Raw genomic sequence first — 27,676 nt, forward strand, 5'->3', positions numbered from 1 at the left:
AAGAGCTTTGGTGGAAACGACTTAAGCACAAAAAATGAATTTCTATCCCCAACCAAAATTGTAGTAGAAATTCAAACTACAAGGTTTAAAATAACTACCCTGCCAGGAACAGCCCGGGGCCAGATGGCATCTGAATTCAGCTCCCATCACTTCTACTCACCAGATAGATCTGTTTACTCTGAACCTGTGAGCCAGGCCTCAGTAGGCAGAGCCAGGACCAGGTTTACATGGAGAAGGAAAACAGCTATAGGTGGGACTAGCAAAGAAATCTTCAGCAGGATAGTTTCTCTTCCATCCTTGGATGCTTACTATTTTTATCGTATGCAAAGTTTTTTTTTTTTTTTGTGCCTTTAAAAAGAAACACATCTACAAATGCTCACTGAATTGGTGGTGCCAATTTTTTAATTGTGGTCCAAACATATATAACAAAACATCTGCCATTTCCCCATTTCACATACAATTCAGTACCATTAATCACACTCATCATGCCGCACAGCCATCGCCACCACCCGTGGACCCGGTTCCGTGATTTCAAATTAAGTTGATTAGAGATAACTGAGTGGTTTAGCAGTTTAGTTCATATCTTAGAGGATGAGCTACAATAAGACCAGGTACAAAAATCCCCAATAACTCACAAAGAAGACTAACAAAGAAACATCCGAGGATGATGTTAGCTAGCTTTCAGACACACACACACGAAGTGTTAACAGGAATTACATTAAGTGACATTTAATAGTCATTTAATTACAGATTGATGGAGTAAATACCATTGCTTTGAAAATGTAATTCCTGGCCCTCAGGGAGGTACTAACGGTGCAATAGGAGATTGTTTCAAAAAGGTGGCTCAAAGACTGGGTGTACAATAGGGAAAAACACGGAAGAAATACACAGGCATATTCATAGTCCAGAACTGAGCATATGGTGGGAAGCTGATGGAGCCCTGGTGGCACAGTGGTTAAAGCGATCGGCTGCTAACCAAAAGTTTGGCGGTTCAAAGCCACCATCGAATCTGTGGGAGAAGGATGTGGCAGTCTGCTTCCATTGAGACTTACAACCTTAGAAACTCTATGGATTTGCTGTGAGTTGAAATCGAATCGACAGCAGTGAGTTTGAGGTTTTTTTTTTTTTTGAGAAATCACCGTATAACCTCCTCCTCTATGACAAAGTCATTCCCCAAATCCCTGACTATAGGAACAGGGTAGAACCAGGGTTCCATCAAATTTTCATCTGAAATTTTTCATGGGGTATCCTTGGTGGAAGAAGAAAGGAGACTAGAAGGTCAGGGCTGGGCGCTAGGCCCTAGAGAATTGGACTAAACAGAGAGTGAAATGTAGGCCTTCTTTCAGAAAACATGCAAAGGATAAGGGAGACTATTTCCGGGGTCTTTTACAAGCGAGGAAATGATGTGTGAAGAGCAGTGCCTTATGGCAACAACAACACTGAGTTATTCCTGAAAAAGAAGATGAAGAAGAGTAATTCCTAAAAGTGCTCTCTAGAATGGAGCGACGGACTGTATATCATCAGGCCCCCCAAAGAGGGTGCTATGGCAAGTGCACAGTGATCCTACAACCACCCTAAAACCTACGGGTGTGACTTTATAGTCATTCCATATGCAGTTCTTTAAAAATAGAGATCAGAATCTCAGAGACTAGATTTAAATTCATACAACTCTCATTTTAGCAATATGATACATCCTTTTATTACAGGAAGTTTCATTTACTCATTTCATTCAACAAACATTTACTGAAGGCCAATTTTAGTAAAGCAACAGATCTGAGGAACCCAGGATGAACGAAGGAGTACAGAGTACAGGGAAAGGACGTGAAGAAGGTATTAATGGTTCTGTTACAGACGGCGGCGCTCACTCACCAGAAAGGGACTCCGGTTGACCCCCAGGGGCCATATTTACCTGAGCTATGACATCTGAGATTGAGGCACATCCCACCAGGAAACTGTATTTGTGTTTTAAAAGAATGCCAGCATGGGTCCATGCCTGCAAGGAAAAAAAAAAAACAAAAAAAACACCTGGCATGAGATGCACCTTCAGGTTTACATTGTTTCTGAGCACTGATTTTCTGGGAGTTCCTGAAGCACGTTTTAATCCCCCAAAAGCATCGCAAAACAGATCTGGTATTGTTTGGTTGGTAAAATTATTCTAAGTTGGTCTGGTGGCTGGGTCTACATTAGATTTTTAAGTGGACTAGGTTACCACACAATGTTTATTTTGTATCAATTACATGCAGACTAGCGTACGTGTTAGGTTTGTATGCCTGGCAGGAAAACTGGATGAAGACCAAGGCGGGTGGAAACACACCCTCTCCCTTAGGACAGCGTGAAGCACAAAGCAGCAGCAGCAGCAGCAGACCGCTGATAATGAGGGCTTTCATTTGGTTCTGGCTTACTATGAGCATCAAGCGTTCTCATTCACGGATCAGGGTTCTACTATTGTCTTCAAGTTTGGGCAGGATCTGATCTGATACTTTGTGTCTTCGTGGGGAGGTTAAAGTGGAGGGTGGGTTTGAGGAAGGTTTAGTGTTCATGATAAAAGCTTTGTAAGGCTCATCCTTCTTGCCTTTAAAGGCTGATCTGAGCTGACACAGAAATAACATTTAATCTAAGCGAGATGCAATCAGACAGGTATCATTTATTCCCTAGTTCTGTGTCAAAACTTTGTATAGCAGCTGCTATGTCTAACTTCTTTCCTAGGCCCTGAGGTGCCCAATGTGAGAAGAAATGTAAACTGGAGATGATGTTTGCAAACAGCAGCTTGTGGTCCGGACTTTGATGTCTGAAAGCCATCTGGATGGTAAGTTTTGTGGTTTTCAAATATCTCCCCCACCAACATGTCAGGGCCATGCTGGGGCAAGCCAAGGGAGGAGCACAGGAAATGACCTGCCCTTTTTAAGTTTTCATTATTTTGGGCTTTATTAGCAGTCTCTTACTGCTATAGTGGAGTCTTTGGGGGAAATTTTTAGATGAAAGAGGGGAAAGGGGTACCAGTCACAAACGTTCTGGCGTTTGGCTGAGTTTTAGAAACCCCGAGGGAAATAAATCCAGCTGAAGGGAGGTGGAACGCAGGGTACTTCCCAGACTATGATTCACTTTTACTAGCACTCCTGAGTTCCCTGAATTCACCGTAGCACTGTAATTCTTCTATGTGTTTACAGAGGGTCACTTTCAACACAGATGGGACAGCGGGTGTTAGACCAACACCATGGACTCTGTCTAGGATGTTGAGCTTTGACTCTTTCAGGATATGAAAAAAGACACTTCCTCCAGTTCTCTAACGGGTTTAAAAGCTTTGGAGCACCACTGTAAGCCAATCTGGTTTTAAGGACTAAAACCCAATCTGGTTTTAAGGACTAAAACCAGATGCTTTCTTTTTTCTGAGTATGCCTCAACTACTGGAGTAGATATACCCAGCGATAAGTAAGGAAAATCCAGGCACAATTATTCAGAGGGTCCACTTCTCCCCCCTGAAGTGACAAAATGACAGAGCTAGAACCATCATGTCACAACTAAAATAGTTTAGTGCTTAAGGCCACCGTGTAAACCAGCAGAGGTTCCATGAAGCTATACCAACAATCTAAGTATAGGCAAATGAAGACTTTGAGAACCTTTCAGGATTGGAGGCTATTGGTTCACCTGGAAACTGATGTCCACTTGCCTCACGTGTCTAATGTCTGCAAAACTCGGACGTTTGGGGTGGTAAAACACTGCATAGACCAACATACGTATTTAAAATAGAGCCCAGACAGTTTATTGTCCAGCATTGGTTGTTACTGGCAATATTTTTCTTTGCTAAGACTCTCTATGACCTGGATAAAAAACAGAACCAAAAAAAAGCATTGGCTGAGCATCCTTCATGATAAGGGCAGTTTAATCTATAAACGTGAGCAGCTCTGAGCTAATGTAGTAAAGCTGGTCATTCAAGTAATGAAATCCTATCGGTACATTCTAGAAAGCTGCAGGTGCTTATACCACAGAGGCAGAAAGTGTGTGAAAAAAATCTATCCTGACTCCTTGATCCTGAATGTATTAGAAAAGGACTTTCTATTTGAATCAGTATTTTTTAAAACGGGCTCTCTTGCCACCCACCAGAACCTGTGGCAAATGCAGGCATACATCGTAAAATAAGCCAACGAGCCAGCCTGGCTAAGAGGCAACTGTGTTCTCTACTCACCATGGCGTCCATGAAGGGGAAGGCAGCGAGGTACAGGAAGGCCCTTCTCGTCTTGCTCCCCACGGACTCATCCACGTGGTGCAGCTTATTGATGATGTAGTAGCCTAGGTCACTATACGCTGCAGGAGATCGAAAGACACACACAGAGAGGTTCAGAAAGCGGTAACCTCATGTGCTTTTTACCGCAAAAGCTTAAAAACAAATTTAAAAGGTAATATTTGTATGTTGTAGAAAATTTAGATAAGCCAGTAGAAGAAAATCACCTATAATCTCATCCCTTCACTCAGGAGGGTCCCGTGGACTTTGGGTTCTAATTATGGGTGTGTGTGTGTGTGTGTGTGTGTGTGTGTGTGTGTGTGTGTGTGGCGTGCCTATGTATTTTAACATCAAAACGGGATCATACTCCTAGCCCTCTCCCCCACATCAGAGGTTTCACTTTCCCACATTGGCGGTTTCATTTCAGTTACCTGCGGGTCAACCTCAGTCTGAAAATGTTAAATGAACAGTGTGATGAAACCTCACCTTTCCCACCCCATCCTGCCCAGGGACCACAGTCACATAACTTTTATTACAGTATATTGTTACTATAATTGTTCTCTTTTATTATTAGTGATTGTTGTTCATCTCTTACTGTGCCTCATTTGTAAATTAAACTTTATCACAGGTACATATGTACAGGTCAAAACATAGTACACATAGAGTTTGGTACTATCCGGGACTTCAATTATCCATGGGGGGTCTTAGAACAGATCCCCCTTGGACATGGTGGGGCTACTCTATGTGTAAAACCTGTTGCCATCAAGCAGATTCAGACTCATGACATCCCCACAAGTGTCACAGTAGAACTCTGCTCCAAAAGATTTTCAATAGCTGATTTTTTGGGAAGTAGATTGCCAGGCCTTTCTTCCAAGGCATTTCTGGGTGAACTGGAATCTCCAACATTTTGGTTAGCACCCAAGTGCGTTAACCTTTTGCCCCACTCAGGGATTCCCATACGATGTGTACTCCTTTGTAAGTCTTTCTCTTGGGAAGCATCTACATTTTAATGGCTGTCTAGACTTCCCTTTTGTAGATTTACTTAGTATCAATTTATTCAATCTTTTATTGTACATTTAGGTTGTTTTCATCATTTTGATATTATTTAAAAAATGCTTGATGAATAGATTTGATGCTAAATGTTTACATGTATTATTTACTAAGAGAAACATCTTAGATAGTAACGTGCCTTTTCAATAAAAGTTTTAAAAGCTAGCTTTTTACCACTTGTCATTCCTTTTAGTTATTTATTTGAGAAGGAGGGCTGGCAAGCTTGGGTGTAGTCCTACCCAGAAGAAAAAGAACATCTGAGAGGTGCTTTGGAAGTCCCTCCAGTCTCAGGGCTTTTTACCAGTGCGTGACTGGAACAGAGCAGGCACTCAGTCAATACAGGCTGGATGAATGTGCACGTGGCTAATAGGAAGAAAGAGAAAGGTCTCCCACCCTAACGTACTAGTAAGGCATTTAGAAAAATACTATCAGCAAACACTAAATAAGATATTTAGCTCTGTTCTACCTCACTGGTACTTGTTCAGACTACATATGAAAACAATAATTCCTTATTTTTTCATAGTGCTTTTACATGGTGCTTTATAAGAGAAGGTGTACCTTCTGTTTTTGTCCTTTTATAAATACGGATATGAATGTACTTGGCAACTGAAATCAGAAAGGCGACAGAGGGCAGCCAGGGTCTCACTTGATATGAGATAATAAGCCCTCCCCAATATGTCCAAGTTTGGGGGATGACTTATTACCACATTAACTGGTAGAAAGAAGTAAGCCTCTATCCGCTGTGGAAATTAGTCTTGAACCACGGGCATTTTGAGTTATGTGAGGGCTTCAGGATAACACCAAGGATATTTAAACGTACAGATAGGAATCCCAGGAGGAGGGAGAGATGCAAGTGAGTGATTTCCAGGGTCAGAGGCTGTCATGGCTAAGATGTTGGAAAGCAAGGCAGGGCGGGCAGATACAGGAGGAGGGGTACCAGCCCCCAAGGAGGGGCAGACATGAAAACCCAAAAGGTGCGTAGTCAGGTGTGGCATATGGAGGGGCCGTCTGAGCCACTGAGGCAGCACGACAAAGAGAGAAACTCAGGCAGGACCACATCCTGTGACAGGGAAGGAAAAGCCCCGTAAGACGGGATTAGCTACAGCGGGGACGAGGAGGGCAGGAGCTGCTGTGATGCACCGTCCTTCTGACCCAAAGCCTCAGAGAAGAAAAGTGGATTAGAGAAGGCTTGGCGTGAAACCAGAGGCAGGGAGGGAGGCCACATCCGATTTTGCTTTTGCAGCAAGGTCACCAAACGCACTCAGACATATGCTGAACTGACTGACAACACAAGGCCAGAGTGAGAATGTGGCCTAATTGGCCACATGGTCCACTTTGGTGCCACACCTGGGATCTGTGTCTCCAAGTTTGTTGTTGCTTGCTGTTTATTTGTACTTTTGTTTTCATTCAGTCAACAAACGTTCCCCGTGCTGCGACTGCATGGACATGTCCCGCCCTGCACATACAGTGTTGTTCCTGTTCTACCCGGGAGGGCCACAGGCGTTGGCACAGGCGGCCATGCTGGGTGAGCAGAGCACTGCAAGGGCAAGGGACTGGCTACAAAGAGTCTGGGAGTGAGAATGCCCTGGCCATGGGGCAAAGGGAGAGTCAGCATAAACAACAGGCCAGTGCATAAGTTTGTAGTGGCAAGGGTGGGGGCACCAGAACCAGTGAAAGGCTGAGATCCAGAAGGTGGCTAGAGAGAGAGGGAAACCATCTTCACATTAGTCTCTTGGGCAGCTGCAAGAAAAGATGGGACATGGGAGTTCGGGTCTTTGAGAGTGGGGTATGAAGTTTGCTTACGTTGCTGAAATCCTAGCCTCTGTGCCTGTGGCAGAAACCCTGGTGGCACAGTGGTTATGTGCTATGGCTGCTAACCAAAATGTCAGCAGTTTGAATCCACCAGGCACTCCACGGAAACTCTACGGGGCAGTTCTATGAATTGGAATCGACTTGACAGTAATGGGTTTGGGTTTTTGGTTTGGTACCTATGGATGTAATGTAATGTAATGATCTTCCATAATGCAACCTAATGTTATGTTAATTAGGCCATGCTGGTGTAGGGCGGGTCCTAAACCTAATCACTTCTGAGTGATAAAAAGGACAGATTAGACACAGAGGCAGGTGCACAAACTGGGGAAGACAGGTGCCACTCGAGCATCACCAATGAACCAAGGAACACCCAGGGCTACCAGTGAGGGAGGAATTGACAAAGCTGAGACCCCCACTTGGACTTCTGGCCTCCAAAACAGAGAGAAAATAAATTCCTGTTTTTTAAAGCCACCCCCTTGTGGTATTTGTGTTTTAGCAGCACTAGGAGACTAAAACATCCAGAAATGTCAAGATCAACATAACTGCTCTTCTCTTTGTAAATATACCTATCACTGAGCCCAGTTTTCTGATTGTGAGAATGCTTGCCCTCCTCCCTCCCCCACCTTGGACACACAGCTCGAGCTGGCTCTTCCCACTCCCCAGACTTCTCGGCACTTTGGGACCTAAGGACCCCAGGCTGCCTTTGCTGCTTCCTCCCAAGCTGTCTTACTCCCATTCCTCTCCTACGGAGCAGAAGAGGAAGAAGCTGACTGTAACTACAGAGAATCTTTCCAGGCTATGAGGGTAAAATTCCAGCACCTGATTTTTACTCAGACTCTCCCCTCTTCCATCAAGACCCAGACCCCCTCCCCCAAGTCCACGAGCTACTTCCAGCAACAGCTGTTGGTTGGGAGTAATTTGTTTAAAGCGCTTTGCATACAGCCCATAATTACCAGGCCAGCTGCCTTGGCAACATTTAGTAACCTTCAACTTCTATAAATTGCCTTACCAAGATTGTCCTGAAACAGCTTGTATTCCTTAGGAAGAGCAGAATGTTTTAAAAATATATACATTAAATGTGGTTTCTGAACAGATGTAAATGGATTTCATGACCAGGACGGCACGAGGACACTGACTTGCCCTATTTACAGGTTGACAGCTTAAGTAACCTAACTAACCAGCTGCCGAGGAATTGACTCTGACTCACGGAGACCCCATGTGTATCACACTAGAAGTTTGCCCCATAGGGTTTTCAATGGCTGATTTTTTGTAAGTAGATCACCAGGCCCTTTTTCTGAGGTGCCTCCAGGTGGACTCAAACCTCCAGCCTTTTGGTTAGCAGCGGGTTAACTGTCTGCACCACCCAGGGGCTCCTACACAGCTTCAACCCTGCCCAACCAAACAAGGAGAAGTCAAAGGGTCATGCAACCTCGGCTCTCCCAACCTCAGCCAATACAGGTGACAGACTGTTTTCTGAATCAGTCATTCCCAATCTTTCAAACTTGTTCACCCAGTAGTTAGTAACACTTGCTGCAAAATGCCATGAAATATTAATATTAATTGAAACAATTCTATATACATATACTTTCCATGGGTTCTGAGGAAAATGAACTTTTTCCTTTTTTTTCGTATTTTAATAACAGGATAATATGTGTATTTCTAAGAGGCAAATTTGAGAAACCTTATTCTAATTCAAAGAGTCCCTAAGTGGCACAAACAGTTAATGCTTGGCTGCTAACCAAAAGTTCAAATCCACCCACAGGCACCTTGGAAGAAAGGCCCAGCAATCTACTTCTGAGAAATTGGCCACTGAAACCCTGTGGAGCACAACCCTACACTGACACACACGGGTTCGCCATGAGTTGGAATCAACTTGACAGCAACTTATGTGCTTTGGTTTTGGTTTTATTCTAATGAAAATTCCCAAGCTCTCAATGCCTAAAGGTCTCACAAATACTATTTATTTGGAAACCTTGGTGGCATAGTGGTTAAAAGCTACAGCTACTAACAGAAAGGTCAGCAGTTCAAATCTACCAGGCACTCCTTGGAAACCCTATGGGGTAGTTCTACTCTGTCCTATAGGGTCGCTATGAGTCAGAATTGACTCAACGTCAACTGGTTTGGTTTTTTGGTTTTGGATGTTCTATTTAATAGGCTTTTCACAGGAACAGGTAACGTCACACCTGGAAGTGTATCAGTTCCAAAGTGTGTGCTTATATATGGCTGATAGCCACATCTAATTCACTTCAGCAAACACGTGTGGAATGACTTGCATCAGGCAGCATGACAAGTAACCCAGCCGTGAATAGGCTGGTGTCCTCCACGAGGGTGGGGACACAGACACATGACATCACTCATCTGTACTCTGCACTGTGCAACTTCTACCTGGAAAATATGGGGACGGGCATTGCAAACATTGCTTTGGCTCCAGGGAGATGTCAAAACCCATACATAATGTAAGTTAAGGAAATGTAAGATTTTAACACAAGAGTAAAAATTCTATCTTACTGGTGTCAAAACTTGGTCAAGTGGTGTCCATAATAATTTACTGTGTACCGTCTACTTCTTTCTAGGGTAACACGTCTTATTCACATTGGAACACCGAGACCTACCCCAGTAGGTGTTCAATGAGTGCTGACTGAATAAATGCAGGAATTCACAATCCCCGACAGAAGTGATTACATACTTGGACATGTTGTAAGAAGGGATCAGTCCCTGGAGAAGGACATCATGCTTGGTAAAGTAGAGGGTCAGAGGAAAAGAGGAAGACCTTCAATGAGATGGACTGACACAGTGGCTGTAATAATGGGCTCAAGCATAACGATTGTGAGGACAGCGCAGGACCGGGCAGTGTTTCATCCTATGGTACATAGGGTTGCTACGAGTCAGAACCGACTCGACAGCACCCAACAATAACAACAGAAGTAACTGGGGTAGACTGACTGCAAAGACGTCCACATTCTTTCCTCCTCCCCATATCCCTGCTTTCCGCACCGTGATTTTGCAGTTTTTCCCGTCAGGAGCTGGGGTCTATCTCCCTACCTTGGAACCTGGCCTGGCCTGTGATTTGTTTTGATCAACAGTGTGTGGTGGAACTGCTGGTGGGCCAGTAGAATTCTTGGCTTTAAGAGGCCTTGTGCGCCTCTGTCTTCTCTCTTGGAGCCCTGCCACAGCCATCTAGAAAAGCTCAGGCTACGCCAGTGGAGGACGAGAAACTATGTGCAAGGGAGCTCAGAGGTCCCAGCAGTGGCCACCACCCAGACCAGCCCACAGTCAGCCCACAGTCAGCCCACAGCCTGCATTGAGCCTGCCAAGATCGGCAGAGCCACCTCCTGACCCTTGCCTGACCACACAGTCCTGAACCCAGTCAAGCCCAAAAGAACCGCCAGCTGACCTGCGGTGTGGTGAACAAAAATAAATGCTTGTTCTTTCAAGCCACTAGGATTGCGGTACTTTCTCACACAGCAATAAACTGTGAGCCCGTACTTGAAAACTGCCTGTTCATTTCTCACACCCTTGTTGGTTTATTGTATTGAACATACCAATTCGCCTTTAAAAGGCTGCTTTGTAATCCATGAATAATGGAAAGGTTTGTTGAGAAGGGAAGGGTGGCAAACAGAAAAATCACTTCAATTGCTGCAGGGGCAGGGAACTCACAGAAGTTTTGTTCCCCTGAGCCCTGCTGCCAGCCTCCGCTGCTTCAGAACACAGAAGAGGTTTCAAAGGTCACTGCTGAGAGGAAATGGGTAAAGAAATCTAAAATCCACAGCAACGGTTCTTTCCAAATCAGTGTAAATTAGGAGTTCAGTCAATACTAATTTCCATGCAGGTGAGAGTAACCCAGACCCAAATGAAACCAAATACAAGGCTGGCAAGTTTTCCTTGCTTTTATAAATGAATTAAGAGGCAGAAACAGGATAACACTGCCCCTGGACCACCAGCCTAAATTAAGGTCTGGTGGTGGCAAACCCCACGCCCTGTAGCTTTTAGAAAAGGTGTCTCAGAGATGAGCCCACGACAGGAGTCCACGGCTATCATTATGCTTAAAAAGGGACACTTGCAGGCAGCTGCCCAACAAAGGCAGAGAAAAACACGACCAGAAATAGTCCAAAGACTCCAGCAATTTGAGTCCCCAGCACAGGGCAATGGGTGCACATGGAATGGACAGTAACTTTGGGCTGGGTGGATCTGGGGCTCTTCCCCTCACAATTCCTAGGGAAGTGTCTGGGCAGTCAGTGGAATCCCATCCAGCTAGGTCTTGAGGAACCCACAACTATGGGCAAACATCTCAAGGACGGGAAGATGCCCCTCTCACCACCAGGGTCCAAAAGAAAAAAAAAAAAAAGGCAGAGAAAACATATATGAAATGAAAAAGAATTCCTTAACTACTGCAAATGTAATGAAAAGGACCTAGTAAAATGGTTCTTCTTTTATTAAGGGCATACACAATTAATAGCAGATGATACCACAAAAGAGCTTTTAGTACTCTTTGACCTGAGCCTATTGAAAATGCCCCATTGTGATCCATTAACTGATGCACAGAGATGCCACCGGGTTAGTGGAGGCAAGCAGCTGGACCTGAAGCTTGGTTTTCAAAGCCAGTGATGTTCCAATGTGAAATCCCTTAGAAGCCAAGAAGACCCAGGGACTGGTGGATTAAGCGATGTGGAAATGTATGGAATGCTGAAGATCAATCCAGACTGGGAGAAAGCCTAAAATGGACGATCAGTCTTGGATCAGGGTAGCCAATGCCTGGAAGCATCATGGAATACACAACCCCTGAAAAAAATCTTACGAAGGAGATTATGCAGATAGATTAAATATATAATTGTTCTACATATACTGGACTTAAGCATAACGACGACTGTGAGGATGGCGCAGGACTGTGCAGTGTTTTGTTCTGTTGTATACAGGGTCACTATGAGTCGGAACCGACTGGACAGCACCTGATAACAACAACAACAAGGAAATTATGCAGAATGATAAAATATATCTATTTGTTCTAAATATTAAACAATGTTTTTAGAGATCATGAGGTTATAAAGAAGCAAATAAGTTGGAACATAGACTTTTTGTTGTTATTAAAACTTTCTTAAACATGCGTATATGAAAATCAGTGTGTTGTTGGTTCCCACTCAGCGACTCCATGTGACAGAATAGAGCTGCACCATAGGGTTTCCTGGGCTGTAATCTTTATGGGAGCAGACTGCCAGGATTTTTCTCCCTTGGAGCCACTGGTGGGTTCAAAATGCTAACCTTTTGGTTAGCAGCCAAGCACTTAACCATTGTACAACCATGACTCCTTGAAAACCAGAATAAATCTGCTTTATTTAAGAAGGCTGTCCCTTGGACATGACAATAAATTCCCACCAGTGTGGGTGGATCTTGGCGTACTCAGAATAAAGCCGCAGGCTCAGGGGTCTAACTCTATCTCTGCCTGCTGCCGCCCTTCCTCAGCACTCCCTGCCCCCTTCTCTTCACCGTACTCCTCTCTCTGCCTCCTACCTTCCGATGTTGTCTGCTGGGTTCTAAACCTACCTACCCCAGCCCAGTCCCAGTGCAGGGCATCCGCCTCTTAACTGTTACAATCAGCACCGTGCTCTTTCTTGTTTTATATTTTTTTCCTAATTTATAAATGTGTGGCTACATTCTGTCTTCCACATTGTTTCTTTATGGGCAGCGCTTTCACTTCTGTTTCCTAGCCTTCACTACGCTCTGTCAAGTCCCGGGATGGTTTTAACTCCCTGACTTTGAATTTGGTCTCCTTCTGCCTGCTCTCAAAACATCTGGCTGCCTGAAAACAGTTCTCACCAAGGTTCTTCTAGAAATCTGTACTGAAAGACACACACACTCACTTTTCTGTGAACTATGTCTACTCTACAAGAAGTGTGTATGGGGTCACCACGCCTTCTGTACCTGTGTCACCTCTATTCCCAAGTTTTGACCAATAGGACCTGGAATGACATGAAAATACCATTTGTTCGGTAAATATTTTATTGAGTCACTGATGGGATGGGTGGGCTCACTTAAAACACAAATGAAACAAAGGGTAATTCTTATTCTTTCTCTTCTTTAGGCGTGGGAGAGATAACTTATGGAATAAAATCTCCCAATACTCCAAACAGGAAGATCAGCTCTAACTAGAGGTGTGTCCCTTTATAGATAAAATGTCTCATTCACATTAATGACGACATCAGTATGGGAAAATGGATGAATTTTATCAAAGTTTGAGAATATCTGAAAAGAGAATTGTATTAGTTAAATGTACAGAAGGCGCCATGCTGGGAAAAGTAACTAATGTTTTAAAGGATAAAAAGAATTAACAGGTAACGTAGGAAGCCAAGCAGCGGGGAACCAAGGGATTAGACATTAAACCAAAAAAATGCACGACACGGAGGCGTCACTAAAACCACAGCCTGAGACTAGACACAATTAACAGACACGCTTCAGGCAAGATGAGCCACTGTGTGGAATTTTATTTGACTGCAGTAAAATGTTAATTTAGAGCACAGGCTCAGATTCTTGATTCCACCTTTGAATGGAGGATCCGGAAAAAATCAGAAAGGGCTGTGCTAAAATGCAGCTCAGCCTTTCAGATCTAGTTAAGAGATGAGCCACTCCACGAGGCCTCTTAGTCCCCAACTCCCAAAAGAATTCATCTCTTTCTCTTCTGTGCTCTCACATGGCCTTACAGAAATGTCATAAAAAAATCAGATGAGATCTTGATAAAGGGAAATAGATTCATGAAGGCTATGGGGAAATGGCACCTAAAAAAGGAAAGCTTCTGGCAATCGGACTAGTTTTGCCTGGACGAAAGATCAGAGAAATGAAGCTTCCAATCTAGATTACTCTGGTTCATGCTTCCATCCTGTGAATTTAGCATGATGGGTCTGTAACACGCGGCTTCTTGTACTTACTCTAGGCCCCGCTCGGGAGCGGTTCGTGCTGGGAATCGATGCTATTGAACGTCGGCCTGAGCAAATATAATCAGGAAGACTGCCTGAGAGCTTCTCAGGCCAAATGTATTTGGAATATTCATTCTTTTGTTTTATCTCTATTGCTCTTTCCCTGTCAGGAGCAGGGTGATCTGAGAGCTGACTATTAAAGTTGATATGTAAGCAGTTGTTTTCGTCATCACTAAGATGTGAAAATGGGTTGAAGTGTCTAATACAGGTTACACGTAAAGTAGAAAGTAGCAATGGGCAGGGACATGAATATTAAGTTTGACGGTAGGAGAAGGTGGGGGATGGGTGATGACATTCCCATCATGGAGCTTGTGGTCAAGATGATGGGAAACACAGAATGGGCAAGGTCTGGGTATAGCAAAGCTAAACAAAAAGCCCAAACCAAACCCATTCCCATCAAGCTGATTCCTGATCATGATGACCCGAGGTGTTATGGAGTAGCACTGCCCCACAGGGTTTTCTTGGCTCTAATCTATACGGAAGCAGATTGTTAGGACTTTTTTCTGTGGCCCCACAGGGTAGGTTTGAACTGCTAACCTTTAGGTTAGTGTTGTTGTTGTTGTTAGGTGCCTGTGAGTTGGTTCCAACTCATAGTGACCTATTGCACAACAGAACGAAACACTGCCCGGTCCTGTGCCATCCTCAAATTCGTTGCTATGCTTGACCCCACTGTTGCAGCCATTGTGTCAATCCATCTCAAAAAGGGTCTTCCTCTTTTTCGCTGACCCTCTATTTTACCAAGATTTAGGTTGGTAGTGGAATGCAAACCATTCGCATCACCCAAGGACCTCAGAAAAGCTTACAGGACAAATAAAAAAGGAAGGAGGAGGTGAGCAAAGACAAGGTGACACAGCAGATACCAGAAAGCAAGAGAGCAATTAAAGAGTTAGGTGGATAATTGAAAAGATGCCAACAAACCACAAGAGGAAAACCATTAAAATTTGAGTTTTTGGTGTTCAAAAGAAATTGACGTGGCTTTCTCAGCAATTGTAGAAAACATTTCTTATTTTGTAAAAGAAAAGAAGCTGTAATTATAAAAATGTCAAAATTTTAAATCTATCTGGGTTACAGAACCTTTCTGGTTTAAATTTAAGATTTTATTATTAAATTCTAAAACTGAAAAAATGAGCTTGAACTTGTAAAATGAGGTTGATTTTTATTTCAATGAGCACATTTCTTCAGTACAGCTTCAGTAACACGGCACACTTAGCTTCTCTCCCGTAATTACTGACAGCCAGTGATGAGTTATCAACCTCAAAATCTCATTTGACCTCGGCTCAAACAGGAATACTACATTTACTGAGAAGCCAGGTAAAAAGAAGAGTAACAAAGCAGAGCCTAGACAAGCCCCTTATTAAAAAAAAAAACCTGGAATTTTCTCAAATATGTACATTCTCTTTGAGAATGGCCCAGATCAAGTCTAGCTGCAGAAATCTCCTTCAAACAGCAGATACACGTGCAAACACTCCCTCCCGAAGTTGCCACTCGGGGCATAAATTGAGGGAAAGAAAGGCATCTCCTCCCCACCACACCCCCAAGAGCTGAGCACAAATTAAACAATTAATATCAAAACTTTGATGGATTATTTGGCCGATTAGCAAACATGCTACTGTCCGCACTGTTAACAGTGCAAAATTGTATGCTACATTAAAAAGGAAAACCATAAAGGCCCTACCTTGTTTACTTTAGCTTTACAGCTACGTGAGTCAACAGTGGCTGCCATCCATACACTGTCAGTGGTTTGGGTGACTCTTCTGGCTCCTCTGTGCACCACTGACATTCGTGGCTCCCATACAACAGTGCCAGCTGTGAGGGACACAGCCTATCTGTGAGCTGTCACTCACAGCACTTTACGCAACTGGGTTCAATAGATGTACACGGTTTTTCTGCCAGGGAAGCAAAGCTGTTCTAAAGCCAAGGAAATCACGTCCTTGGGGGTCTTATCTCCACCAAGAAGGAAGATGTAGAGGCCCCCTCTTACAGAAATGTGCTTTCCCAAGGCCGTGGGGAAACTGCTGGTCGGTCACTGTATGTGTAACACAGCTTTCCTGTTGTTTCATGGGAAGAATGTTACAGCAAGAGTATTTACTCTGGTCTTTAATAAAATATAATAACGAGGCCCTGGGTAGCGCCAACAGTTAAGAGCTTGGCTGCTACCTGAAAGATTGGCAGTTTGAACCCACCCAGAGGTGCCTCAGAAGAAAGGCCTGGCGATCTGCTTCTGAAAGGTCATAGTCGTGAAAACCCCAAGGAGTAGTTCTACCCTGCACACACGGGGTCGCCATGAGTTGGGACTGACTTGACATAATGGATTTGGTTGTTTTTATGAAAAATTAAATTAAAAAAATAAAAAGTCTGTCAGTTGTTCTCACTAGCAAAAAGCATTAGTTTTAAATCATCACAATATTTTATTCTTCAGATTAAATAAGTCTGTATAATAACGCACGTCTCTAACAAAAGGCACTTGACATTTTGTTGATTTTAACCAAAAACCCCATTGCTGTCTAGTCAGTTTGGACTCATGACGCTAAAGGGCAGAGGAGAACCGCCCCTCGGGTTTCCAAGGCTGTCGTTTTTATGGGAGCAGACTGCCGTATCCTTCTCCGGCCAAGCGGCTGGTGGGTTTCAACCACCAACCTCCTGGTTAGCAGTCGAATGCTTTAACGACTGACCCACCAGGACTCCTTTAACTTTACTGGGTGCTGATCCTATATACGATCACCTACTAATGAAATCACTCCCTCTCTGACACACGGTTTGGGAATCAGAGACACAAAACTACAGTTTCCCAGAGAAAACAGATTTCATTTTTTTGATCGAGGAGCACAAATTCCATTCCTTCCGTCCCCCGAAATCTTCATGGGGAACATGTGATAACTACTAAAGAAATCCCATATTACAACAAACATATTTAAGTAAGTTAAAAGGAAGAAGACGTGACCACAGCTAGATTCTTCCAGGATGGTGGGCATCCTCACCTATCAGGGTGTGGAAGACAGCTGCAATGGCGCCGGCCACCACCATGCAGAGGACGGCTTTGGTCCTGTCCCGCTTGCTGTTCACGAACACCAGGCCCACGTTTTTAAAGTCGCTCATGGGCCCTGTGAAGAACTTCATTAGGGAGTACGCCAGCCCATAGCTGGCCAGCATTTCGACTGCATCTTCCTTTACGGCAGCAATACCCCGGTTCAAGGCCTGTGGAGGCGGAAAGAAAACACACACATGTGGCATTAGGAACGTTGTGCCATCTCAGGGGAACTGCGCTTCTAAAATAAAACTCAGCAGGTCACGTTTCTACAGAAACTCTAAGCAGCTTATAAGGGAAATCTCACTGTAATTTGATAAAGGCTATTGGTTTTCATTTTTATCCACATTAGCTTCGGCATGGATACCCGTATGTTGGAGTTAAAGTAACAGAAAAAAATCCAAGTATTTTATGTTAATATCAGAATGTAACTCCAAAAAGTTTTGGTTTAAAATTGATTTCAAAATCCTAACAGGTTTAATTTTATTTTAGACTGAATCTACATAATGATAGCCAGCAATCTAGAAAGGAGTGACCAGTGAGGTGGGTAATGGTTTCTTTTTTCTTTGAAAAGCTGTGTGTGTGTGCATGTACACATCATGTATACTTAAATACTGTGTATGCGGTATGTATGTATACTTTGTGTGAGAGTGCATTCTACACTCTGAAAAAGGTATTCAAGGAATTTATAGCAAAAACCTGTGAACTGGGTACCAAAGGGTACTACTGACCCAGTTCTTAATGTATTTTAAACTTCAAATATACTTCTGAGCTCTGCGCAGACAAATGTGAAAAGAAAACCTTTAGACTGAAAACAACGCTTTCGGGTAACACCTGCTGCGGGAAGACGTGGTCACAGGCGTTCTTACTACTTTAACCAGCCTCCATGAGACTCGCTGGGGCCCTGGAAGCCTGTCTAGACGGCATTACCAAACTAACTCTTCCACCTACTAGACAAATCGATTGCCTCTGAAATGGCATAAATGGAGGTCTGAGTAGATTTTTATTAACCAAATGTTGCCAGAACACTGCCTCCGTCTTTGGGCAACAGGCAACTGATGAAACGGGGGCGTGAGATTTCTGTACAGTCATATTTTTAAAAAGAACATAGCCTTTTGTTACTACAGAAACACAGTCACATTTATAAAACCCATACTCCACCTCTGCTACATGAACTAAAGGTGCAAGCCATGCATTTCCTCTCTGGAGGCTATTTCTATTCTTCAGGTAGCTGTCCATTTTTTTCTATGCTCATATGATTCACAACCCATAACCTGAGTACTACCTTGCTAGGACTAGTTAAAGCTAATCAAACAACACTGTGGTCAGCCAACGGGTGCTTCAAAGACGAAAAGTCTGAGTGCGACAAAATAATTCAAGAATTAACCGTCAAGCACACATGGTGTATATGAACCATACTGTATTACATCACAACGAGGTAAAGGCAAGTCCATCTATTGTGTCCCATTGAATCTCAGGCACTATCCTTTGTAAGATACCTTATTAGCTTATTTAACACTCAGGCCCCTGGTGGCCCAAGTGGTTAGTGTGCTCGGCTGCTAAACTGGAAGGTTGGAGGTTTGAGTCCACAAAGAGGTGCCTTGGAAGAAAGGCCTAGTGATCTACTTGTGAAACATCAACCCCTGAAAACCGCAAGGAGCACAGTTCTCCTCTGATATGCAGGGGCCGCCATGAGTTGGACTCATGAGCACTGGTTATTGGTTTAAAAAGAAACGTTCTCAATGGTCATTGTCGGATGCCATTGATGGTAAAATGTATCCGGGTTTCAGAGTCGCTAAAATGTGTGTGTAGGGGGGAATGTGCCTGTGAAATGGGGTATTTCATTTTACACTTAAAATTAGTCCTTCGTTTCAAAGGGTGATCTTGGTTTTGGCGCCTAAATATAACCCAGCGTCAGCAGTCTCAGCATAAGTCAGGTAGAATTCATTAGCAAGACTCAAAACCAAACCCAGTGCCGTCGAGTCAATTCCAAGGGGCCTCGAATTCAAACCCTCTGCTAAAAAAAAAAAACAGCTAGGATGTTTTATTCCTTTCACCTCAGGAGAAACAGCTGACTGACAGAATGAAAACTTAAACAGATAACATTCTATGCAAAGCACTTTTAGAAAAAAATGTATTTATGACAAGATTAAAAAAAAAATTGCCGTTGAGTCGATTCCGACTCACAGCAACCCTACCAGTGTGTAAAAATGATTTTAGAAGAATCTTGAATAAATATGCACGATAGCTGGAGGAATCCAGTTATCATTCTCCAGAAAAAGTTGGTATTATTTAAGCTAGTTTCTGGGAACTGTTTCTAATTATCTAATTCTCTTTTTCTTTTTTTCCAGCAACAACTTAAAAGCTTCTTAGCTCTGCAGAGCACGTACTCTGCCACGGTGCCTTAGAAATTAATTTTCTCTTTTACCAAAGCTGATCTAAGACCTTAACACCCTAAAACAAAGCAAATCCTCTATTCAACAGGTGTATCTGCCAGAGGGCCCCTGCTATGTATCAAAACCCAACACTCGATAATCTAGTAAGTTAATGTCCTACTGAACTTCCGTAGTGAATGTTGGTCCCTTTCCTGAGCAGTGCACCCATCCTTCTCTGGAGAGTTGCCCCCAACAACTCTGGGTTGGTTAAGCACTGCCCTCCCCCCACAAGCAGCAGTGAGTGACAGACACGGGTGTGAAAGATCAGCTCCCTCACCCCTATTTGGGCCCACTCCACAGCTCCCCATGGAATCAGGCTGACGTGAGTCTCCAGTGGTAACCAGCTTCTTCTACTGCCCTGTCCCGCCTCCCTCACTCTCCCAAGAGCACTCGCTCAATAAATCGCTTGCACAAGAATCTCCAACTAGGTTCTGCTTCTGGAGGAACCCAACTTACTACAACTTCTAATTACAGTTTTTCTCAGCCACTGTGAAAAGTGTATGGTTTGTTCTTTTTCGTTCCCATTCTTTCCCAAGTTTATGGTTGTAAGTGGTTTACTGGTTTTTGTAGTAAACCTATGTTTCTGAAATTTAAATAATAAATATCACTTAGCACACGTTGAAAAAGCATGTAATTGGGCACCCAAATAATGCAGGACTAGACTTGCTGCGTGTCTTTTTGACAAACCCTTATTCTTTGCTAAAGAGATGTCAGCCCTGGCTGGAGAGGTGGTCCCCTGCACCGCTTTCTGTTTCCAACGCTTCCTGAGTTAGTCTTAATCCTGCTGCTGAGGCAGGTGAGAAGAAAGAAGGGCACGGGTAATGATAGCTTTGCCAGCAAGGCTGAGTGTGAAAATTTCATTTAGCTCAACAATTATGGTAATTGAGGAAAGAGCACAGGTTTTAGAGCCAGGCTGACTTTGGCTGGGATGCTAACTGCTGAGTGGCTTGGGCCAAGGTACTTATTCTCTCTGAAATACCCCAACCTACCCTAGATTGGATACAGGTAGAATACATGGCGCCAAACAATGGCTGGCATAGAGAAGGCAGTCAAAAGCAAGGATTTTTGTCTATTTTCTTTGCCAGTGTAGCCCTACCACCCTGCTACACAGTAAACACTCAGATATATGTTAAATCAATGAGTGAATTAGCAATTAAAAAGAAGTTCATACTAATTTTTACAAACTTTTCTAAAAATCACCTTTTGATTGTAAGATGCTATTGTTTGTAAGATATGTCATTGACTTAATGTTTTCGATGACTAACCACATTTAATGAACGCATTAGTTGAAAAACATATCCCGATTTCAGAAACATTAAGATACAAGGAAAAAAATGCACTCTGGAAGTGAAGACGTGATATATTGATGTCATTAACTCTTCATTATTCCCACTTGTGGCAAGTATTTTTCCCTATTTGTTAGCCTCTTAATTTCATGATTCTCTCTTAATTTCATGAAATTGGAAATATTAAGTTATTATGTAGTCTGTCATTTTGTGGAGTGTTTCTGTTTTTTTTTTTTTTTTCACTTTTGCCATTTTTACCCATCCAGAGGTGAAGTAATTTTATTCTAGTTTATGGTTTCGTTACACCCTTAACTTTTTTAATCATTCTGTAATTTACGGATGAAAATTAATTTTCTCCAAATAGTTCATTTCTTCGAAACCACTACTGAATAAATCATTTGTTCATTTGTGATGCTTTCTTATCATTCATTAAGTTCTTACACGCCCTTCAGTAACCTTGTAGTGCAGTGGTTAAGTGTTCGACTGCTAACTGAAACATCAGCCGTTTGAACCCAGCAGCCGCTCTGAGGGAGAAAGATGTGGCAGTCGGCTTCGGTAAAGATTACCACCTTGAAAACCCTATGGGGCAGTTCTACCCTGTCCTATAGAGTTGCTGAGTTGGAATCGATTCGAGGGCAACAGGGTTTTTGATTGAAAACCACTGTTTGGTTCATCTGTCTCTCGATTTGCTCATTCTGTGTTTTTTCATAGCATGTTCACTACCTGACAGTAAACTTGTCTGTGTATTTGTTTTTCCTATTCTCTGCAGGATGTAAGCTTCAGGGGCCAGAGAACCCTGTGTCTGGTTCACGGTTACATCCTCAGACCTAGCACACGCTAAGGGATCACATGATAGGGATCAACAAGTATTTGAAAGAATAAAGTAAAACGTACACATACAATACAAACATTTATCATGGCAGAACTGGAGAACTGAAGAAACATGTTAACAAGCTAGAGGCTCCTTGGAGGAGCTGACTTAGACTAGTCAAGAAAGCCTCTCTACAGAAGTGACATTTGAGCTGAGCCCCAAAGAATGAGAAAGAAGCTGCTAAGTGAAGAGCTGGAGGAAGGCAGAAGCCTGCAGGACAGCTTGGTGTTTGTAAGGAACGACAGGGAGGCCAGTAAGAGAGGTAGAGAAGGGTCTACGTTGAGCTTAAAAAAGCAGGCAGAGCTGAGATAATCCCAGGCCATGGTGAAAAGCGCTAATTTTGTTCTAAACTCAGAGGGAAACCATTAAAAGGCCTAAGCAGAGGTGTGGCAGGGGCTCATGCTAGCTGTGCAGTGGAACAGCTGGAGAGGGAAGGGCAAAACCACAAAGTCCAGACTTTAGTGGTCATCGAGGTAAGAGAAGATGGTGGCTTGGACTAGGGTGTAGTAGGGGAGACAGAGAGAAGTGGACTGATTCAAGAGTTTTTGGGAGGTAAAATAAATGGATTTGGTGATGGACTACATGGTGGGAGCGAGGAAAAGGGAGAAATCAAGGACGAGTGCTGAGTTTTTTGGTTGGAGTCACTGGGCAAAAGGTACAGCTATTTCCTGAGCTGGGGAGACTGGTAGAAGGACGGTTTGGGAGGAAAAAGCTAAAGTGCCATTTTAGACAATGGGTTTAAGCTGCCTATTAGAATTCCAAATAGAGAAGTAAGATAGCTGGCTATGTGGGAAGGGTATCTTAGTTATGGATATACAATTGGAGGTCATCCGCATACAAAAAGTATTTAAAGCTAGGGGACTAAATGAGATGATTTAGAAAGGATACAGACAGAAAAGAGAAGCGAGTCTAAGATCCAGCCCTGCAGGGCTCTAGAAATAAACTGAGAGTGCTCCAGGGCTCTGCAGCATTTTAACTCTATAACATTATAACTAAGCCATTGTTGTTAGCTGTCATTGAGTCAGCCCCCAGCTCATGCTGACCCCATGCACAACTGAACTAAACAATCCGTAGGGTTTTCACTGGCTGGCTTTCAGAAGCATCCTAACAATGCACAAGCCTTCACTGACAGACAGGCGGTGGCTATGCAGGAGGTGCACTGGCCAGGAATTCAGTTTGGGTCTCCCGCATGGAAGGCAAGAATTTACCACTGAACCATCATTACCCTCTAACTAAGCTACCAAACCAAAAAACCAAAGCCAGTGCCGTTGAGTTGATTCCGACTCAGCGCTACAGTTCAGTGTTAATTAGCTGGCTAGTATTCTTCTGGCCAAAAGAATGAACAAATCTGTCTTGCAAGAAGTAAAACCAGAATGCTCCTTAGAAGCAAGGATGACGAGACTAGGTCTCATGTACTTCGGACATGTTATCAGGAGGGACCAGTCCCTGGAGAAGGACGTCATGCTTGGTAAAGTAGAGGTTTGGCAAAAAAGAGGAAGACCCTCAACGAGGTGGATTGACACAGTGGCTGCAACACAAGCTCAAGCATAACAACGATTGTATAAGGACGGCATAGGACCGGGCAGTGTTTCGTTCTGTTGTACACAGGGTCGCTATGAGTCGGAACTGACTCGACAGCACCTAACACAACATTCTTCTAGCAGTATCACTTCCAAACCCTGATGAATCACTAGCCAAGACCAGAAAGAACTGTTCCTGTGGTTGGAATCGGTCTTAAAATTCAGCTAAAAAAGTGTCAGGTAAGTCTTTCACATGAGTAAGGCACTGAAATCATAATTCTGACCCAAGACATTCTTAGGTACAGAGGTTCACCTGCTGTTTAAGGGCAAGTTTCTACTCATTCACACGCTTTCCAAAGTAAAGATACTTTAGATTAGGGCCAGATCCAACAGCACTCCAATGACTGTAAATATGAAGCTGCCCTTTAATCCCAGCCTGGCTCTGGCCCAAGATGACATGGTGCGAGGCCTCTTTATACTTCAGAGCAGTGTCCCCAATCTAGAGGGCACTCACCCACATGGAATGTCTGACTTGAAGACACGTGGGTCCAGAAGGTGTTGAGTGGGCCATACATGCCTTTACATCTCCCACATACATGGTGTTCTGTTGCCTGATTTATTTGTTCCCTAGGAAGTTAGCAAAAACAAACCTCGAGGGAAATGGTTACTAAATCCTACAGATCATCTCCCTGGATGGACTGTCATAGATCATTAAACCCTAAAAGAGAGCCTGATATTTAAAACTTGTGATCTAGAGACCAGAAAATCTCTGTACTTCAGACTGAGATTCTTCAGACCAAGGGTCTCCAACTGATCCCAAATCCTGCCAGTCTTTGCATGCCAATGTCACCAGCAAGTACTCCTTGCTGGCCTGGAAGAAGGTTGTGTCCCACAGGGAAGGAGTCCCAGGAAGTGAGTGAGCACAGGCCTGGGGCACAGGCAGCATAGCCTTTCTCCTGTCTAGAAACTGGAGAGGTATTGATGTGTACATACATGATTTTTCTGGGTTCAGTACAAAAAGTATACCACTGGGCCCCTGTCATGGCCACACTAATAGAGTGGAACGCCAGGTCTGAGTCTCTGGGCTCAGGACGTCCCACTGGCACTTCACCTACCTTTCCTTAACAGAATTTACCAACCAGTAGGCTACTTGGGTTCTCTGGATGAGTGCATACAGGGCCTCCCACCCTAAAACCTGAGGATCTTCGAAGGTGCCTTTTTATCATCACATACATGAATTTCCTGGCCCTATCCAGAATCCCTCCTCACGCACTGTTGAATCTGTGCGGCTCTTCCCAGCCCCACCATCAGGACTCAGGTCGGTCACTAAGGATCTTCCTGGCCCCAGTGTCCCCTCCAGGCCTCCATGCTATTGTCAGATCATGAAGACCCCATGTGGGCACTCTCCTGCCCAAAGCTCTTCAATGACTCCCTGTTGTCCTCAAGATAAAATTCAAAATCCTGAGCATCACATGCATGGCCCATTGGGATGCACCGCTGTTTATAGACCCAAGGCTCCACAAACACCATTCTCAGTGTCTGCGAAGGTACCCAGCATGTGGCCAGTCGGCGTTCAGGAAATATTAGTGGGAGGAGCAAATGGTCACAGAGGCCCTTCACATGCTGCCCTTGCTCAGCTCTCTAGTCTCACCTCTCTATTCTTCCCCTTGTACTCTATGTTTTTTGAGGCCTAGATAAGCCACAGTTTTCTGGACATACATGCTGTCTCTCACCTAAGGGCCTTTGCATAAGCTCTTCCCTCCTCATGGACTCACCTTTATCCAGTCCCACCCATTCACCTGGTGAACTCATTGTCGGTTTGGAAATCTCATTTTCTGGAAGGTCTTCCCCTAGGCCTGCCCCTCCACCCCCCGCCCTACAGCACCCTGCAATGACCCATCACTGCCCTCCTAAGATGTGGGTGCCTGTTTCCATGACTGCCCATCTCACCTCACTGCCAATCCCTTGAAGCAGAGGTTGGACTTACTTGTCATGTGTTTTCCTGCATCTCCTTAGCACAATGCCTGACGTATAGCTGAAAGTCATGAACAAATGAATGGGCTAACTGTAATATACAGCTTATGTCTGGTCATTCATAAAATCCTTTAACTCCTGGTTTAGTTTTCTGGGTAAATGAACCCATTTTTGGTAGAATTTATGTACTTAAAGAGATGATAATGCCACTCTGTCACTAGATAGGTAGGGACATCCACTGATATTTCTACTGTGCCACACTAGACACCTAATAGTCACTGGGTAAGAAGTTGGCTGCTTAACTGTGGACATACGGACATAAACAGGATTCAACACGGGGCCACCTAATCAGCCTCTTACATGTGAAGCTCAAGCAAAGTTTTTTTTCCTGACTCCCTTGTTTTCACTTCCTTTGGGTGCCAACATTGGATACAGTACAATCTGTTCCCCTATGGAATCCTGTAAAAGAAGTCAGCTGCTATATGAAGACCAAAGTCAACAGCTTAGATTAGAAGGGTAGGAGGTCTTCTCTGACCAGCCCCTGGAGAAGCTGAGGAACCCTTACTAAGAACTAAGAGTGCCCCTGACACATAAGCAAGGTGGTCATCTCCAAATTCTGAAAGATGGATGCCTGGAAGGGCAATAAGCCATACAAGAGAGACGGCTCTGTAATTCAGGAAGTACAAGGGTTGTCCGACTCTGAGCTTGTAACTGACATTCACGGCCACGTGGCTGAAAATGATCATGTTGCTCACATGGAAAATTGAGTTTTCAATTCTCCCACAAGAAGGGGCCGAGCTGAAAACTGGTACTGTACCCTAAAATAGCAAGAGATTATATATGAAATGCTGGAAGTCCTATTTTTTAAGTAAGATGGATGCTTCCTCCATTTGCCTCACCCTGGATTAGAAAAACCAATGGAACGTAAGGGCTAAGTAATAATTTTCTCTTGCTAGGAAAGAAACAGCCCAGACTGTTATCCAATCCCTTTGATAAAAGACAATTCTTCTGTCTACAGCTGCAATGATCCTGTTGCACTGATCAAGGCATGAAGTAAACTGACCATGGTAGCCGATGAAAGAGAGTTTAAAATCCTTCTCAGACCAAAGGTTCCCAGAAAGTTTACAGTTGTGGCAATGTGGATAGTCCAGACGTACACGTCGGGGCACAGCCACCTGCGGGAAGAGGTTCTTGCAGTGACATGTGTGATTCCCACGTTGGGACTTCAATCATCTCTGGGAGTCTGGGTTCCCGTAATTTTCCACTGTTATTGTTCTGTGTGTCTGTATTTTAAAAAGTGGCTTGGGTTAAATTAGCTCATTTGTCTTCCCAGTAGTTTTCCAGCCATGTTTTATTTTCTTAAGGCTCTATACCACTCTAGATGAAGACACCCTCGCCCTGTTTAGCTGGAGTGCTGGCCAAGAACTTAACACCCACACATGAGGCTGTGGCTTCAAGGGCGCAGCAATAAAACGAAGCACCATCTCTATAGTGGTCAACCCACTGCTCTGCACGGAATGTGCATATTTAAGTGCTTCCTGAAAACAGCTCTGGGTGAGTCCAAGATATGCCATGCATTTTTCTGTCACTACCTGTACCTGGAGAGGAGTTTCCATGAAGAATAGGGATGGACTACCAAACAGAGCACTACCCCACTGTCGTCGAGTCAATTCCGACCAACAGAACACTAGATGGCTAATTCAGTTTTCTGCAGTCAGTTTGTTCAATATTTTAGGGGAAATGAAAAGCACCTTACTTTATGGTTTCCTTATCTGGAAATGTATTAGTGCATTAAGGATATATTTTGATGTCAAAGGACCCTCCTCAAATCCTCCTGATCTTTCATTTAAATATGATGCTTATTCACCTGGCTAAACTTAACTGTCAAGGTGGTGGGAGACTTGACAAGGATGAAACATTACTCTGAAAATTCTAGCGTGCTTTGAAAACTAAAGGTCTCCTTCTTTAAAAAATCACCTGTACGAGACCAAATCGTCAACAACTACTTTATAACAAGGATAAGAACATAATGGGGCAGGAAAATTAGACTGATGAAAATGGAACAACCAGAACAGAGAAAAAGAGAACCTTCACACATTGTGAAGAACGTGACCAATGTAACTGAACACCTTGTGTAGAAATTGTTGAATGGGAGCCTAAACTGCTGTGTAAACCTTCACCAAAAACACAATAAAATATTATTAAACAAAACAAAACAAACAATATCAATAACAACAAAAAGCCAAAGCTTCTCACGCCACTGAAGAATCTTTGCCCATTCCGCATCTTGATGGCCGGCTCAGTCTTTACTATCACTGAAATTCCCACATTCCCTACTAAGTCTTTATACTTACAAAGACCTATGGTCCCCAAATGACAGAAATTTTTTGGTTAATATCTCAATTACATTTCAGAACTAAGTTTACAATGACTTTTTATCAAATAAAACTCCATAAACGATAGTCTAGAATAACAGATTAACTCTGGGATTCTGGGAGTCATTTTACTAACTCTCTCTC

At 43.5% G+C, this 27,676-nt stretch overlaps 1 protein-coding gene and 1 long non-coding RNA gene across 5 annotated transcripts in view; one reads left to right on the plus strand and one right to left on the minus strand.

Annotated features, from left to right (window-relative positions):
• ANKH (ANKH inorganic pyrophosphate transport regulator) overlaps positions 1-27,676 on the minus strand; it is a 169,871-nt gene that overhangs the window by 50,716 nt on the left and 91,479 nt on the right. For all 4 annotated transcript variants that reach the window (XM_049861323.1, XM_049861315.1, XM_049861328.1 and 1 more), the window contains exons 2-4: positions 17,025-17,241; positions 4,184-4,302; positions 1,910-1,993 (exon numbers count right to left, since the gene is read on the minus strand). In XM_049861323.1, coding sequence (XP_049717280.1) covers positions 1,910-1,993; positions 4,184-4,302; positions 17,025-17,241 — 420 coding nt within the window. The remainder of the gene's footprint in view (positions 1-1,909; positions 1,994-4,183; positions 4,303-17,024; positions 17,242-27,676) is intronic.
• Positions 2,529-10,867, plus strand: LOC126063152 (uncharacterized). Its single transcript, XR_007514219.1, has 3 exons — positions 2,529-2,806; positions 6,681-6,794; positions 9,655-10,867. It is a non-coding gene; the product is annotated as an uncharacterized LOC126063152 (long non-coding RNA).

The sequence above is a fragment of the Elephas maximus genome, chromosome 2 (assembly GCF_024166365.1).
Source record: "Elephas maximus indicus isolate mEleMax1 chromosome 2, mEleMax1 primary haplotype, whole genome shotgun sequence".
Lineage (NCBI taxonomy): Eukaryota > Metazoa > Chordata > Mammalia > Proboscidea > Elephantidae > Elephas > Elephas maximus.